Below are 12,899 nucleotides of genomic sequence, written 5' to 3' on the forward strand. Positions count from 1 at the left end.
CTCGCCCCCCCCCCCCCCCCCACCTCGAGAGGCCAGACCGGGTGAAGGGACAGCGATTGTGGAACGGGTCTGGAGACGGGGCGTGGGGGCCAGAGGGATTTGTTCCTGCACCCCTCACCAGGGCAGGAGGCGCTTGGTGGGCTGGTGAGTCCATCGGACGACAGCTTTTACTGTGGGGCTTACCGTGTGTAAATAGAGATTTGTATAAATAAATGATTTCTGCTCCATTTCCTAAGCAGAGGGGTCCTGTCCATTTCTTGTTCTTCAATCCAGTGCTCCAGCACCTGCTGACTGTGCTCCGGAACAATCACTGCAACAGGCGCTGATAGTCTCCATCTGAAGGTCAGAGTAAAGCTCCCCCTACACTGTCCCATCAAACACTCCTGGGGCAGGTACAGCACGGGGTTAGATACAGAGTAAAGCTCCCTCTACACTGTCCCATCAAACACTCCCAGGGCAGCACGGGTTAGATACAGAGTAAAGCTCCCTCTCCACTGTCCCATCAAACACTCCCAGGGCAGATACAGCACGGGGTTAGATACAGAGTAAAGCTCCCTCTACACTGTCCCATCAAACACTCCCAGGGCAGGTACAGGGGGTTAGATACAGAGTAAAGCTCCCTCTACACTGTCCCATCAAACACTCCCAGGGCAGGTACAGTACGGGTTAGATACAGAGTAAAGCTCCCTCTCCACTGTCCCATCAAACACTCCCAAGGCAGGTACAGCATGGGGTTAGATACAGAGTAAAGCTCCCTCTACACTGTCCCATCAAACACTCCCAGGGCAGGTACAGCACGGGTTAGATACAGAGTAAAGCTCCCTCTACACTGTACCATCAAACACTCCCAGGGCAGGTACAGCATGGGTTAGATACAGAGTAAAGCTCCTTCTACACTGTCCCATCAAACACCCCCAGGGCAGGTACAGCACGGATTAGATACAGAGTAAAGCTCCCTCTCCACTGTCCCATCAAACACTCCCACGGCAGGTACAGCATGGGGTTAGATACAGAGTAAAGCTCTCTCTACACTGTCCCATCAAACACCCCCAGGGCAGGTACAGCATGGGTTAGATACAGAGTAAAGCTCCCTCTACACTGTCCCATCAAACACTCCCAGGGCAGGTACAGTGGGTTAGATACAGAGTAAAGCTCCCTCTGCACTGTCCCATCAAACACTCCCAGGGCAGGTACAGCACGGGTTCGATACAGAGTAAAGCTCCCTCCACACTGTCCCATCAAACACTCCCAGGGCAGGTACAGGGGGTTAGATACAGAGTAAAGCTCCCTCTACACTGTCCCATCAAACACTCCCAGGGCAGGTACAGGGGGTTAGATACAGAGTAAAGCTCCCTCTACACTGTCCCATCACACACTGCCACTTCTGTTGGGCAGTGGGTGGACTGCTCCATGGAGGGATGTCAAACCCGAGGATAAATCTCGCAGTTCAGCCCTTAAACCGTACAAAGTGCGCCTATACCATCGGAGTTTGGTACCTCGCCCCCTTGACCCAGAAGGCAGCCAGACTGAAATTTATATGAAATTTATTGAAATCTGGCGGCTCCGTAAACATATTATTTTCGTGTCTGCGTATTTTTGCGGCACGAGACGTTGGCGATGCCCGACGAGGTGGGTTGGGGAGACCAGTCGGGAGCTGGATGGGGGTTGTGGGGGAACCTTGCGATTTGGTCCACAAGCCCCAACGTCACCGACAGGAATGAGGTGAAGGAGTGTGCGGTCCGTGCCGAGAGGGGTCGGAGACGAGAGGCTGTGTGGCTCCCCCCCACTTTCTCCTCCCTCGCCCCGCTCGCCCTTCCCTCTCGTGGCACAGCATGGGTATTGCAACACTGGAGAGCGTGACTGTTGGCACTCCGTGAAATACTGGCAAATTGGTCCCATTGGACTCGTGTTAATTGCTGGTCTCAGTTAACCTTTTTAAATCCCCTCCCCAAAATTCCCATTAATAAATAATCAAATAAATAATAATTTAAAAGCTGGGGTCCGGACTGGAGACCAGCGAGGCTATCTCCTCGGTATCCTTTCCCTACTTCTCTCACTCACACACACACACACACACACACACACACACACACTCTGGCACACACACTCTCACACGCACACACACACACCCACCCACTGGCACGCACACACACACACAGGCGCGCGTGCGCGCACACACACACTGCCCCATACGGGTGCACACACACACTCTGGCGCACACACACACGCACACACTGACATACACACACACGTATATGATGCATCTCCTCTTGTGCGCAGAGAGGCAGGGCACCCACTCCCCCGTTTGGTCGTAATGGTTTGTTCCGCTCCCTCCCTGAGAGAGGGTGAAGAGGGAAAGAGAGGGTATATTAAAAGGAGCCCCCTTGCACTGCCAGCCCACTGTCCCATTTCCCTCCCCCACCCCCCTTTTCTACTGTATTGCTGGGGGAGGGGGGGTGGACAAGAGGCTTAACGTCTTGGGATGGGGCATAAAATGGGGTAAAGGGGCAGAGGGGAAGGCTTTGAAACCCACTTTCCCCCATCCCACTGCCCACCTCAGTCCCCGTTGTCCTGTTGTATTCACACAAAGGCCTCCCCTTTAAGTGGGAGAGAGAGGGAGTTGATGCCCTGCCAGCGGGGTGGGTTAACCCGAGCGACCGTACCCTGGGAAAGGAGGGAGGAGTCCCATGGATCAGTTCAGCTGGAGGTCGAGAACCTGCGACACAGCCGAACGACGATTAAAATAACAAAAGACTCGTCTATCAAAGGAGAAAGTTTGGTTTGCGTTGTTGCGGTAGAGTCTCCTCAGGTATGTCGTTGTATCGTTTGATTCTTGTCTCTATTGGTTTAGTTCCTTTTTGATATACACCTATCGTTAAAAGCCCTTAAATATTGCACGCGGCTGCGTTGAGGAAAGGTAATAGATGGAGGGAGGGAGAGAGAGGCCGAGCGTCCGGCTGGGCCCCTGTTCAGTCGGCAAATGCACAGCCGCACTGGTCCCGTTGTCTCTTTATTGGTGTGCGGGCGAGTGTCCGACTGTTCACTGCGTGACAGCAGGCTCCTGGCAGGGGCACTGCTCTCGGAGGAGAGAAACCCTGACTTCAACCGAGAGAGGGATAGATAGGGAGAAAAAGGGAGGGAGGGAGACAGGGGTGGGAGAGATGGAGAGAGTGGGAGAGAAAGAGAGGGAGCAAGGGGGAGACGGGGGGGAGGGGGGGGGGAGAGAAAGAGAGAGAGAGAGGGTGACGGAGAGCGGGGAGAGGGAGACGGAGGGAGAGAGAGGGTGACGGAGAGGAAGAGAGAGAGAGAGAGAGAGAAGGACGGGGGGGAGAGAGAGAGAAGGACGGGGGGGAGGGAGAGAGGGAGACGGAGGTGGCGAGAGAGAGAGAGAGAGAGAGAGAGAGAGAGATAGAGATAGAGGGGGTGAGAGATGGAGGGAGAGATAGTTAGATAGGGAGATGGAGGGCGGGGAGAGAGGGGGGGAGAGAGAGAGATGGGGAGATCGAGGGAGGGAGAGATAGATAGAGAAGGAGATGGAGGGGGAGAGAGAGAGAGATAGATAGAGAGGGGGAGGGGGAGAGAGGGGGTGACGGAGAGCGGGGAGAGAGAGGGTGACGGGGAGGGGGGAGAGAGGGAGACGGAGGTGGAGAGGGAGGGGGAGAGAGAGAGAGAGATGGGGGGATGGAGGGAGGGAGATAGATAGAGAGAGAGGGAGATGGAGGGGGAGAGAGATGGGGGGAGGGAGAGATAGATAGATAGAGAGGGGGAGAGAGGGTGACGGGGAGGGGGGAGAGAGGGAGATGGAGGGGGAGAGAGAGAGATGGGGGGAGGGAGGGAGGGAGGGATAGATAGACAGAGAGGGAGAGAGAGAGATGGGGGAGGGAGGGAGACAGAGGGGCAGAGAGAGAGAGAGAGATGGGGGGAGGGAGGGAGAGATAGATAGAGAGGGTGACGGGGAGGGGGGAGAGAGGGAGATGGAGGGGGAGAGAGAGAGATGGGGGGAGGGAGGGAGGGAGGGATAGATAGACAGAGAGGGAGAGAGAGAGATGGGGGGAGGGAGGGAGACAGAGGGGCAGAGAGAGAGAGAGAGAGATGGGGGGAGGGAGGGAGAGATAGATAGATAGATAGAGAGGGGGAGGGGGGAGAGAGCGGGAGGAGGGGGGGGGGTCATTCTATCGGACAGCGAGGTCTGCTGATCCAGGCCAGGTCATCCACCACTCCCCAGTGCAGGTAGAGAATGCTCCCTACCACCAACACGTGCATGATCTGGTGGCTGTTGCAGCAGTAGTCGAACTTGCCGGGCATCCAGCGCTCGGGGATGCGTACGATGTTGATGAAGCCGCCCAGGATGGCCAGCACGTCCATGACCAGGTAGTTGCGGAGAGAGGTGGGGCTGCCTGCCCCCACGTTGATCCAGCGCAGGTAGAAGAAGAAGAAGCGGTAGCAGGCCTGCCAGGCAAAGGACTGCAGCCGTGTGATGTTGCTCTGGGCACTGACGGCGCAGTAGATGACGTAGGACGAGAGGAAGACGTAGACCAGGATGGCAAGGCTGCGCAGCACCGGGAAGCACAGCAGGGTGCAGTAGATGATGGGCAGGGCTCCTGTGGGAGGAGAGACACAACACACTCAGTACTGGCAGTGGGCACAAGGGGGCAGTCCGTCCACACACCTGACCCAGCTTCCGCGCACAGTGATCCCTGTCTCTCCATCTCCTCCCTGTCTCTCCCCCCTCCTCCCTATCGGTATCTCTCTCTCTCTCCCCTCCTCCCTATCTGTGTCTCTCTCTCTCTCCCTCCTCACTATCGGTATCTCTCTCTCTCTCCCTCCTCCCTCCTCCCTATCGGTATCTCTCTCTCTCTCCCCCTCCTCCCTATCTGTGTCTCTCTCTCTCCCCCTCCTCCCTATCTGTGTCTCTCTCTCTCTCCCTCCTCACTATCGGTATCTCTCTCTCTCTCCCTCCTCCCTCTCTCTCCCTCCTCCCTATCGGTATCTCTCTCTCTCTCCCTACCGGTATCTCTCTCTCTCTCTCCCTCCTCCCTATCTCTCCCCCTCCTCCCTATCTGTGTCTCTCTCTCTCTCTCCTCCCTATCTCTCTCTCCCTCCTCCCTATCGGTATCTCTCTCTCTCTCTCTCTCCCTACCGGTATCTCTCTCTCTCCCTCCTCCCTATATCTCTCTCCCCCCCTCCTCCCTATCTCTGCCTCTCTCTATCTCTCTCCCTCTTCCCTATCTGTGTCTCTCTTTCTCTCCATCTCTCTCTCTCTCCCTATCGGTATATCTCTCTCTCTCTCTCTCTCTCTCCCTCCTCCCTATCTCTCTCTCTCTCCCTCCTCCCTATCTGTATCTCTCTCCGTTCCTCTCTGTCTCTCTCTCTCCCTCCTTCCTATCTGTATCTCCCTCCCTCTCTGTGTGTCTCTTTCTCTCCATCTCTCTCTCTCCCTCCTCCCTATCTGTATCTCTCTCTCCGTCTGTGTCTCTTTCTCTCCATCTCTTTCTTCCGTCTCTCTTTCCCCCCCCCCCCTCTCTGTCTCTCTCTTAGTCTCTGTCTCTCTTTCTTAGTCTCTGTCTCTCTCTGTGTCTCTCTCTGTCTGTCTGTCTCAGTCTCTCTGTTCCCCCCCCTCTCTGTCTGTCTGTCTCTCTCTCGCTGTCTCTCTCTCAGTCTCTGTCTCTCAAAGTTGATAACAGTCTTGTTGCAGAAGGTTCAAGCCCCACTCAAGAGACTTGAGCCCATAATCCTATCTGACACTACAAAGGGACGTACCGTCATTTGGATGCGACATTAAACCGTGGGCCCCGTCTGCGCTCTCAGGTGGGATGTAAAATCGCACAAAACTTTTGGAAGAAGAGCAGGGGAGTTCACCCCGGTGTCCTGGGACCAATATTTATCCCTCAATCAACATCACTAAAACCTGATCAGCTCACTATCCCAGTGCTGGCGATGGGAGCGTGCTGTGTGCCAAACGGCTCCCACGTTAGCTACTTTACAACAGTGACTACACTTCACATTGGCTCTAAAGTGCTGTGGGACGTCTGGGGTTGTGAAAGATGCTGTCGAAATACATTCTTTCTTCATCATAGTACAACTGCTCAACACCATCCACCGACATCAGACAGAGGCCGTCATCGTGACCATCTTCAAAAAAAGATAACTACCGAGGAAACTCCCTGCTGTCGGCCACTGGGAAAGTCATCGCAAGAATCCTCCTCAACTGTCTCCTCCCCGTTACAGAGAGAAGGAGGCTGCGTTATTCACGGGGCTGGTCCTGGGAGGTAACAGGAGGAGGAGAGCTGGAGCTCCCAACACACACACACACACTTCCCCCACACTCCTTCCCCCCGACTCGTATACACTACACTCACTTCCCCCACCCCCCGGCACAGTCATGCACTCTTCCCGCCCCCACCTCCCCACTCTTAGCCAAGGTATATGGAGACCAGAACTGTGCACAGTGCTCCCAGTGTGGTCTAACCAAGGTATATGGAGACCAGAACTGTGCACAGTGCTCCCAGTGTGGTCGAACCAAGGTATATGGAGACCAGAACTGTGCACAGTGCTCCCAGTGTGGTCTAACCAAGGTATATGGAGACCAGAACTGTGCACAGTGCTCCCAGTGTGGTCGAACCAAGGTATATGGAGACCAGAACTGAGCACAGTGCTCCCAGTGTGGTCGAACCAAGGTATATGGAGACCAGAACTGTGCACAGTGCTCCCAGTGTGGTCTAACCAAGGTATATGGAGATCAGAACTGTGCACAGTGCTCCCAGTGAGGTCTAACCAAGGTATATGGAGATCGGAACTGTGCACAGTGCTCCCAGTGTGGTCTAACCAAGGTATATGGAGACCGGAACTGTGCACAGTGCTCCCAGTGAGGTCTAACCAAGGTATATGGAGACCGGAACTGTGCACAGTGCTCCCAGTGTGGTCTAACCAAGGTATATGGAGACCGGAACTGTGCACAGTGCTCCCAGTGAGGTCTAACCAAGGTATATGGAGATCGGAACTGTGCACAGTGCTCCCAGTGAGGTCTAACCAAGGTATATGGAGACCGGAACTGTGCACAGTGCTCCCAGTGAGGTCTAACCAAGGTATATGGAGATCGGAACTATGCACAGTGCTCCCAGTGAGGTCTAACCAAGGTATATGGAGACCGGAACTGTGCACAGTGCTCCCACTGAGGTCTAACCAAGGTATATGGAGATCGGAACTGTGCACAGTGCTCCCAGTGTGGTCTAACCAAGGTATATGGAGACCGGAACTGTGCACAGTGCTCCCAGTGAGGTCTAACCAAGGTATATGGAGACCGGAACTGTGCACAGTGCTCCCACTGAGGTCTAAGCAAGGTATATGGAGACCGGAACTGTGCACAGTGCTCCCAGTGTGGTCTAACCAAGGTATATGGAGACCAGAACTGTGCACAGTGCTCCCAGTGAGGTCTAACCAAGGTATATGGAGATCGGAACTGTGCACAGTGCTCCCAGTGTGGTCTAACCAAGGTATATGGAGATCAGAACTGTGTAGAGTGCTCCCAGTGTGGTCTAACCAAGGTATATGGAGACCAGAACTGTGCACAGTGCTCCCAGTGAGGTCTAACCAAGGTATATGGAGATCGGAACTGTGCACAGTGCTCCCAGTGTGGTCTAACCAAGGTATATGGAGACCAGAACTGTGCACAGTGCTCCCAGTGAGGTCTAACCAAGGTATATGGAGATCGGAACTATGCACAGTGCTCCCAGTGAGGTCTAACCAAGGTATATGGAGACCGGAACTGTGCACAGTGCTCCCACTGAGGTCTAACCAAGGTATATGGAGATCGGAACTGTGCACAGTGCTCCCAGTGTGGTCTAACCAAGGTATATGGAGACCGGAACTGTGCACAGTGCTCCCAGTGAGGTCTAACCAAGGTATATGGAGACCGGAACTGTGCACAGTGCTCCCACTGAGGTCTAAGCAAGGTATATGGAGACCGGAACTGTGCACAGTGCTCCCAGTGTGGTCTAACCAAGGTATATGGAGACCAGAACTGTGCACAGTGCTCCCAGTGAGGTCTAACCAAGGTATATGGAGATCGGAACTGTGCACAGTGCTCCCAGTGTGGTCTAACCAAGGTATATGGAGATCAGAACTGTGTAGAGTGCTCCCAGTGTGGTCTAACCAAGGTATATGGAGACCAGAACTGTGCACAGTGCTCCCAGTGAGGTCTAACCAAGGTATATGGAGATCGGAACTGTGCACAGTGCTCCCAGTGTGGTCTAACCAAGGTATATGGAGATCAGAACTGTGTACAGTGCTCCCAGTGTGGTCTAACCAAGGTATATGGAGACCAGAACTGTGCACAGTGCTCCCAGTGAGGTCTAACCAAGGTATATGGAGATCGGAACTGTGCACAGTGCTCCCAGTGTGGTCTAACCAAGGTATATGGAGACCAGAACTGTGCACAGTGCTCCCAGTGTGGTCTAACCAAGGTATATGGAGATCAGAACTGTGCACAGTGCTCCAAGTGTGGTCTAACCAACGATTCAATACAAGTTTTAGATAATTTCTCTGCTTTTCAATGTTATCCCTCTGGAAATGAACCCCAGTGTTTACTTTTTTAAATGAATAACCTTTGTGACTCTGTGCCCCCGAGATCCCTTTGCCACTCGACCCCATTCAGGCTCTTATTTCTCAAGGATGAGGTGGTCTCCTTATTCCTTCGACCAAAATGCACCGCCTCAGGCTGCTCTGTACTGCAGTACCGCATGTTTGGCAGGCTGGTGAGTTTAAACCCCAGCTCCGAGACCAGTGGCCGATGTACCCGCTTCTCCCCTGTGTCCATTCAGCAGGGTAAGGATCACTCACTAACTGTACAGGCCCCTGACCATTCAGCAGGGTAAGGATCACTGGGTGTAACTGTACAGGCCCCTGACCATTCAGCAGGGTAAGGATCACTGGGTGTAACTGTACAGGCCCCTGACCATTCAGCAGGGTAAGGATCACTGGGTGTAACTGTACAGGCCCCTGACCATTCAGCAGGGTCAGGATCACTGGGTGTAACTGTACAGGCCCCTGACCATTCAGCAGGGTAAGGATCACTGGGTGTAACTGTACAGGCCCCTGACCATTCAGCAGGGTAAGGATCACTGGGTGTAACTGTACAGGCCCCTGACCATTCAGCAGGGTAAGGATCACTGGGTGTAACTGTACAGGCCCCTGACCATTCAGCAGGGTAAGGATCACTGGGTGTAACTGTACAGGCCCCTGACCATTCAGCAGGGTAAGGATCACTGGGTGTAACTGTACAGGCCCCTGACCATTCAGCAGGGTAAGGATCACTGGGTGTAACTGTACAGGCCCCTGACCATTCAGCAGGGTAAGGATCACTGGGTGTAACTGTACAGGCCCCTGACCATTCAGCAGGGTAAGGATCACTGGGTGTAACTGTACAGGCCCCTGACCATTCAGCAGGGTAAGGATCACTGGGTGTAACTGTACAGGCCCCTGACCATTCAGCAGGGTAAGGATCACTGGGTGTAACTGTACAGGCCCCTGACCATTCAGCAGGGTAAGGATCACTGGGTGTAATTGTACAGGCCCCTGACCATTCAGCAGGGTAAGGATCACTGGGTGTAACTGTACAGGCCCCTGACCATTCAGCAGGGTAAGGATCACTGGGTGTAACTGTACAGGCCCCTGACCATTCAGCAGGGTAAGGATCACTGGGTGTAACTGTACAGGCCCCTGACCATTCAGCAGGGTAAGGATCACTCACTGTGTAACTGTACAGGCCCCTGACCATTCAGCAGGGTAAGGATCACTCAGTGTAACTGTAAAGGCCCCTGACCATTCAGCAGGGTAAGGATCACTCAGTGTAACTGTACAGGCCCCTGACCATTCAGCAGGGTAAGGATCACTCACTAACTGTACAGGACTCCCTGACCATTCAGCAGGGTAAGGATCACTAAGTATAACTGTACAGGCCCCTGACCATTCAGCAGGGTAAGGATCACTCAGTGTAACTGTACAGGACTCCCTGACCATTCAGCAGGGTAAGGATCACTCAGTGTAACTGTACAGGCCCCTGACCATTCAGCAGGGTAAGGATCACTGGGTGTAACTGTACAGGCCCCTGACCATTCAGCAGGGTAAGGATCACTGGGTGTAACTGTACAGGCCCCTGACCATTCAGCAGGGTAAGGATCACTGGGTGTAACTGTACAGGCCCCTGACCATTCAGCAGGGTAAGGATCACTGAGTGTAACTGTACAGGACTCCCTGACCATTCAGCAGGGTTAGGATCACTCGGTGTAACTGTACAGGACTCCCTGTCCATTCAGCAGGGCCTCACAAGATAGCCCGATCTCAACTCACACGACACATACACCCGAGATAGAGAGACTGACACAGAAAGAGAGGGAGTGAGCGTGAGAGGAAGAGACAGAGACTGAGAGGGGAAAAGGAGAGACAGAGAGAGAGAAAGAGAGGGAGAGAGCATGAGATCGAGGGAGAGAGAGAGAGAGAGAGAGAGAGAGAGAGAAAGAGAAAAAGAGGCAGAACGAGAAAGACAGACAGATGGGGAGAGAGAGAGAGAGAGAGAGAGATGTAGAGAAATGAGGGAGAGAAAAAGTCAGCCGGTGATCGAAAGAGTGAGTGAGCGAGACAGATGGAGGCAGACAAACAGATAGAGTGAGACATATATTGGGACACATAGAGGCAGAGACCGAGACACCATAACAGAGACCGAGGGCTTGGCAGCAACAATGACTAAGATCCCAGCTGAGTGCAGCTCGATTGAGGCTGGTACAAGGTGACACTTTCATTCCACGTGGGATGACCGAGCTCTTTCCAGCTGCGTGCACGATAAGCTGCGGTGGAACAGCCCAGCCCTGCGCTGTGATGTCATGGCCCAGCCAGCCCCGTCTAGCCCTGCTCGGCGATGTCATGGCCCAGCCAGCCCCGTCTAGCCCTGCTCGGCGATGTCACGGCCCAGACAGCCCCGTCTAGCCCTACGCTGTGATGTCACGGCCCAGACAGCCCCGTCTAGCCCTGCTCGGCGATGTCATGGCCCAGCCAGCCCCGTCTAGCCCTGCGCTGTGATGTCACGGCCCAGCCAGCCCCGTCTAGCCCTACGCTGTGATGTCACGGCCCAGACAGCCCCGTCTAGCCCTACGCTGTGATGTCACGGCCCAGACAGCCCCGTCTAGCCCTGCTCGGCGATGTCACGGCCCAGCCAGCCCCGTCTAGCCCTACGCTGTGATGTCACGGCCCAGCCAGCCCCGTCTAGCCCTGCTCGGCGATGTCACGGCCCAGCCAGCCCCGTCTAGCCCTACGCTGTGATGTCACGGCCCAGACAGCCCCGTCTAGCCCTGCTCGGCGATGTCACGGCCCAGACAGCCCCGTCTAGCCCTACGCTGTGATGTCATGGCCCAGCCAGCCCCGTCTAGCCCTGCTCGGCGATGTCATGGCCCAGCCAGCCCCGTCTAGCCCTGCTCGGCGATGTCATGGCCCAGCCAGCCCCGTCTAGCCCTGCTCGGCGATGTCACGGCCCAGACAGCCCCGTCTAGCCCTGCTCGGCGATGTCACGGCCCAGACAGCCCCGTCTAGCCCTGCTCGGCGATGTCACGGCCCAGACAGCCCCGTCTAGCCCTGCTCGGCGATGTCACGGCCCAGCCAGCCCCGTCTAGCCCTGCTCGGCGATGTCACGGCCCAGCCAGCCCCGTCTAGCCCTGCTCGGCGATGTCACGGCCCAGACAGCCCCGTTTAGCCCTACGCTGTGATGTCACGGCCCAGCCAGCCCCGTCTAGCCCTGCTCGGCGATGTCACGGCCCAGACAGCCCCGTCTAGCCCTACGCTGTGATGTCACGGCCCAGCCAGCCCCGTCTAGCCCTGCTCGGCGATGTCACGGCCCAGACAGCCCCGTCTAGCCCTACGCTGTGATGTCACGGCCCAGACAGCCCCGTCTAGCCCTGCTCGGCGATGTCACGGCCCAGACAGCCCCGTCTAGCCCTGCTCGGCGATGTCACGGCCCAGACAGCCCCGTCTAGCCCTACGCTGTGATGTCACGGCCCAGACAGCCCCGTCTAGCCCTACGCTGTGATGTCACGGACCAGCCTGCCCCTCCCGGACCTGCGCGGCGCGCTGCTCACCCAGCGTGTTGACCAGGCAGACTCCGCACATGTCGAGGGTGAGCAGGGTGTGGTAGATGGCCGCTCCGCCCTCGTGGTTCATGAAGAGATGGTAGAGCACGCTGCCCAGCTGGGGCGAGACGCAGGCCATGTAGTGTGCCACGGCCAGCCACGGCACCGTGATCTGTGACCAGGGGATCGCCAGCGGCAGCAGGAACAGGAAGCACAGCAGCGGGATCCCTGAGTGAGGAGAGAGAGAGAGAGAGAGAGAAGGAGGTTGTGTTATTCATGGGGCTGGTCCTGGGAGACAACAGTAGAGTCGGACCACCCCCGCCTAATCTCCCACACTATTACCCCTTTTCCTCCACCTATCCCCCCCACCCCCGCTTCCTCACCCACCTCCCACCTACTAGTACACTCTTCCCTCCCCTTCCTCACACACCTTCTCCCCACTCGTACGCTCCTCTCCCCTTCCCCCCGCTCTTCCCTCCCCCTCCCCTCCACCCACTCGTACACTCTTCCCCCTCTCAAACTTCCCCCTGCAACTCGTACACGCTTCCCCGCCCCCACCACTCATACACTCTTCCTCCTGTTCCCCCCACTCTTTCCACCCTTCCCCCTCTTAACCAAGGTATATGGAGATCAGAACTGTGCACAGTGCTCCAAGTGTGGTCTAACCAAGGTATATGGAGAGCAGAACTGTGCACAGTGCTCCCAGTGTGGTCTAACCAAGGTATCTGGAGACCAGAACTGTGCACAGTGCTCCCAGTGTGGTCTAACCAAGGTATATGGAGATCA

At 55.6% G+C, this 12,899-nt stretch overlaps 1 protein-coding gene across 2 annotated transcripts in view; it reads right to left on the reverse strand.

Moving 5' to 3' along the window:
- Positions 1 to 4,040: 4,040 nt before the first annotated feature.
- Positions 4,041 to 12,899, reverse strand: part of LOC139248334 (progestin and adipoQ receptor family member 4-like) — a 67,346-nt gene continuing 58,487 nt past the window's right edge. Inside the window, exons 2-3 of one of the 2 annotated variants that reach the window (XM_070872127.1) lie at positions 12,123 to 12,341; positions 4,041 to 4,601 (exon numbers count right to left, since the gene is read on the reverse strand). In XM_070872127.1, coding sequence (XP_070728228.1) covers positions 4,168 to 4,601; positions 12,123 to 12,341 — 653 coding nt within the window. In that variant the 3' untranslated portion in view covers positions 4,041 to 4,167. The remainder of the gene's footprint in view (positions 4,602 to 12,122; positions 12,342 to 12,899) is intronic. The other variant, XM_070872128.1, reaches the window with a different exon arrangement.

The sequence above is a fragment of the Pristiophorus japonicus genome, unplaced genomic scaffold (assembly GCF_044704955.1).
Source record: "Pristiophorus japonicus isolate sPriJap1 unplaced genomic scaffold, sPriJap1.hap1 HAP1_SCAFFOLD_29, whole genome shotgun sequence".
Lineage (NCBI taxonomy): Eukaryota > Metazoa > Chordata > Chondrichthyes > Pristiophoridae > Pristiophorus > Pristiophorus japonicus.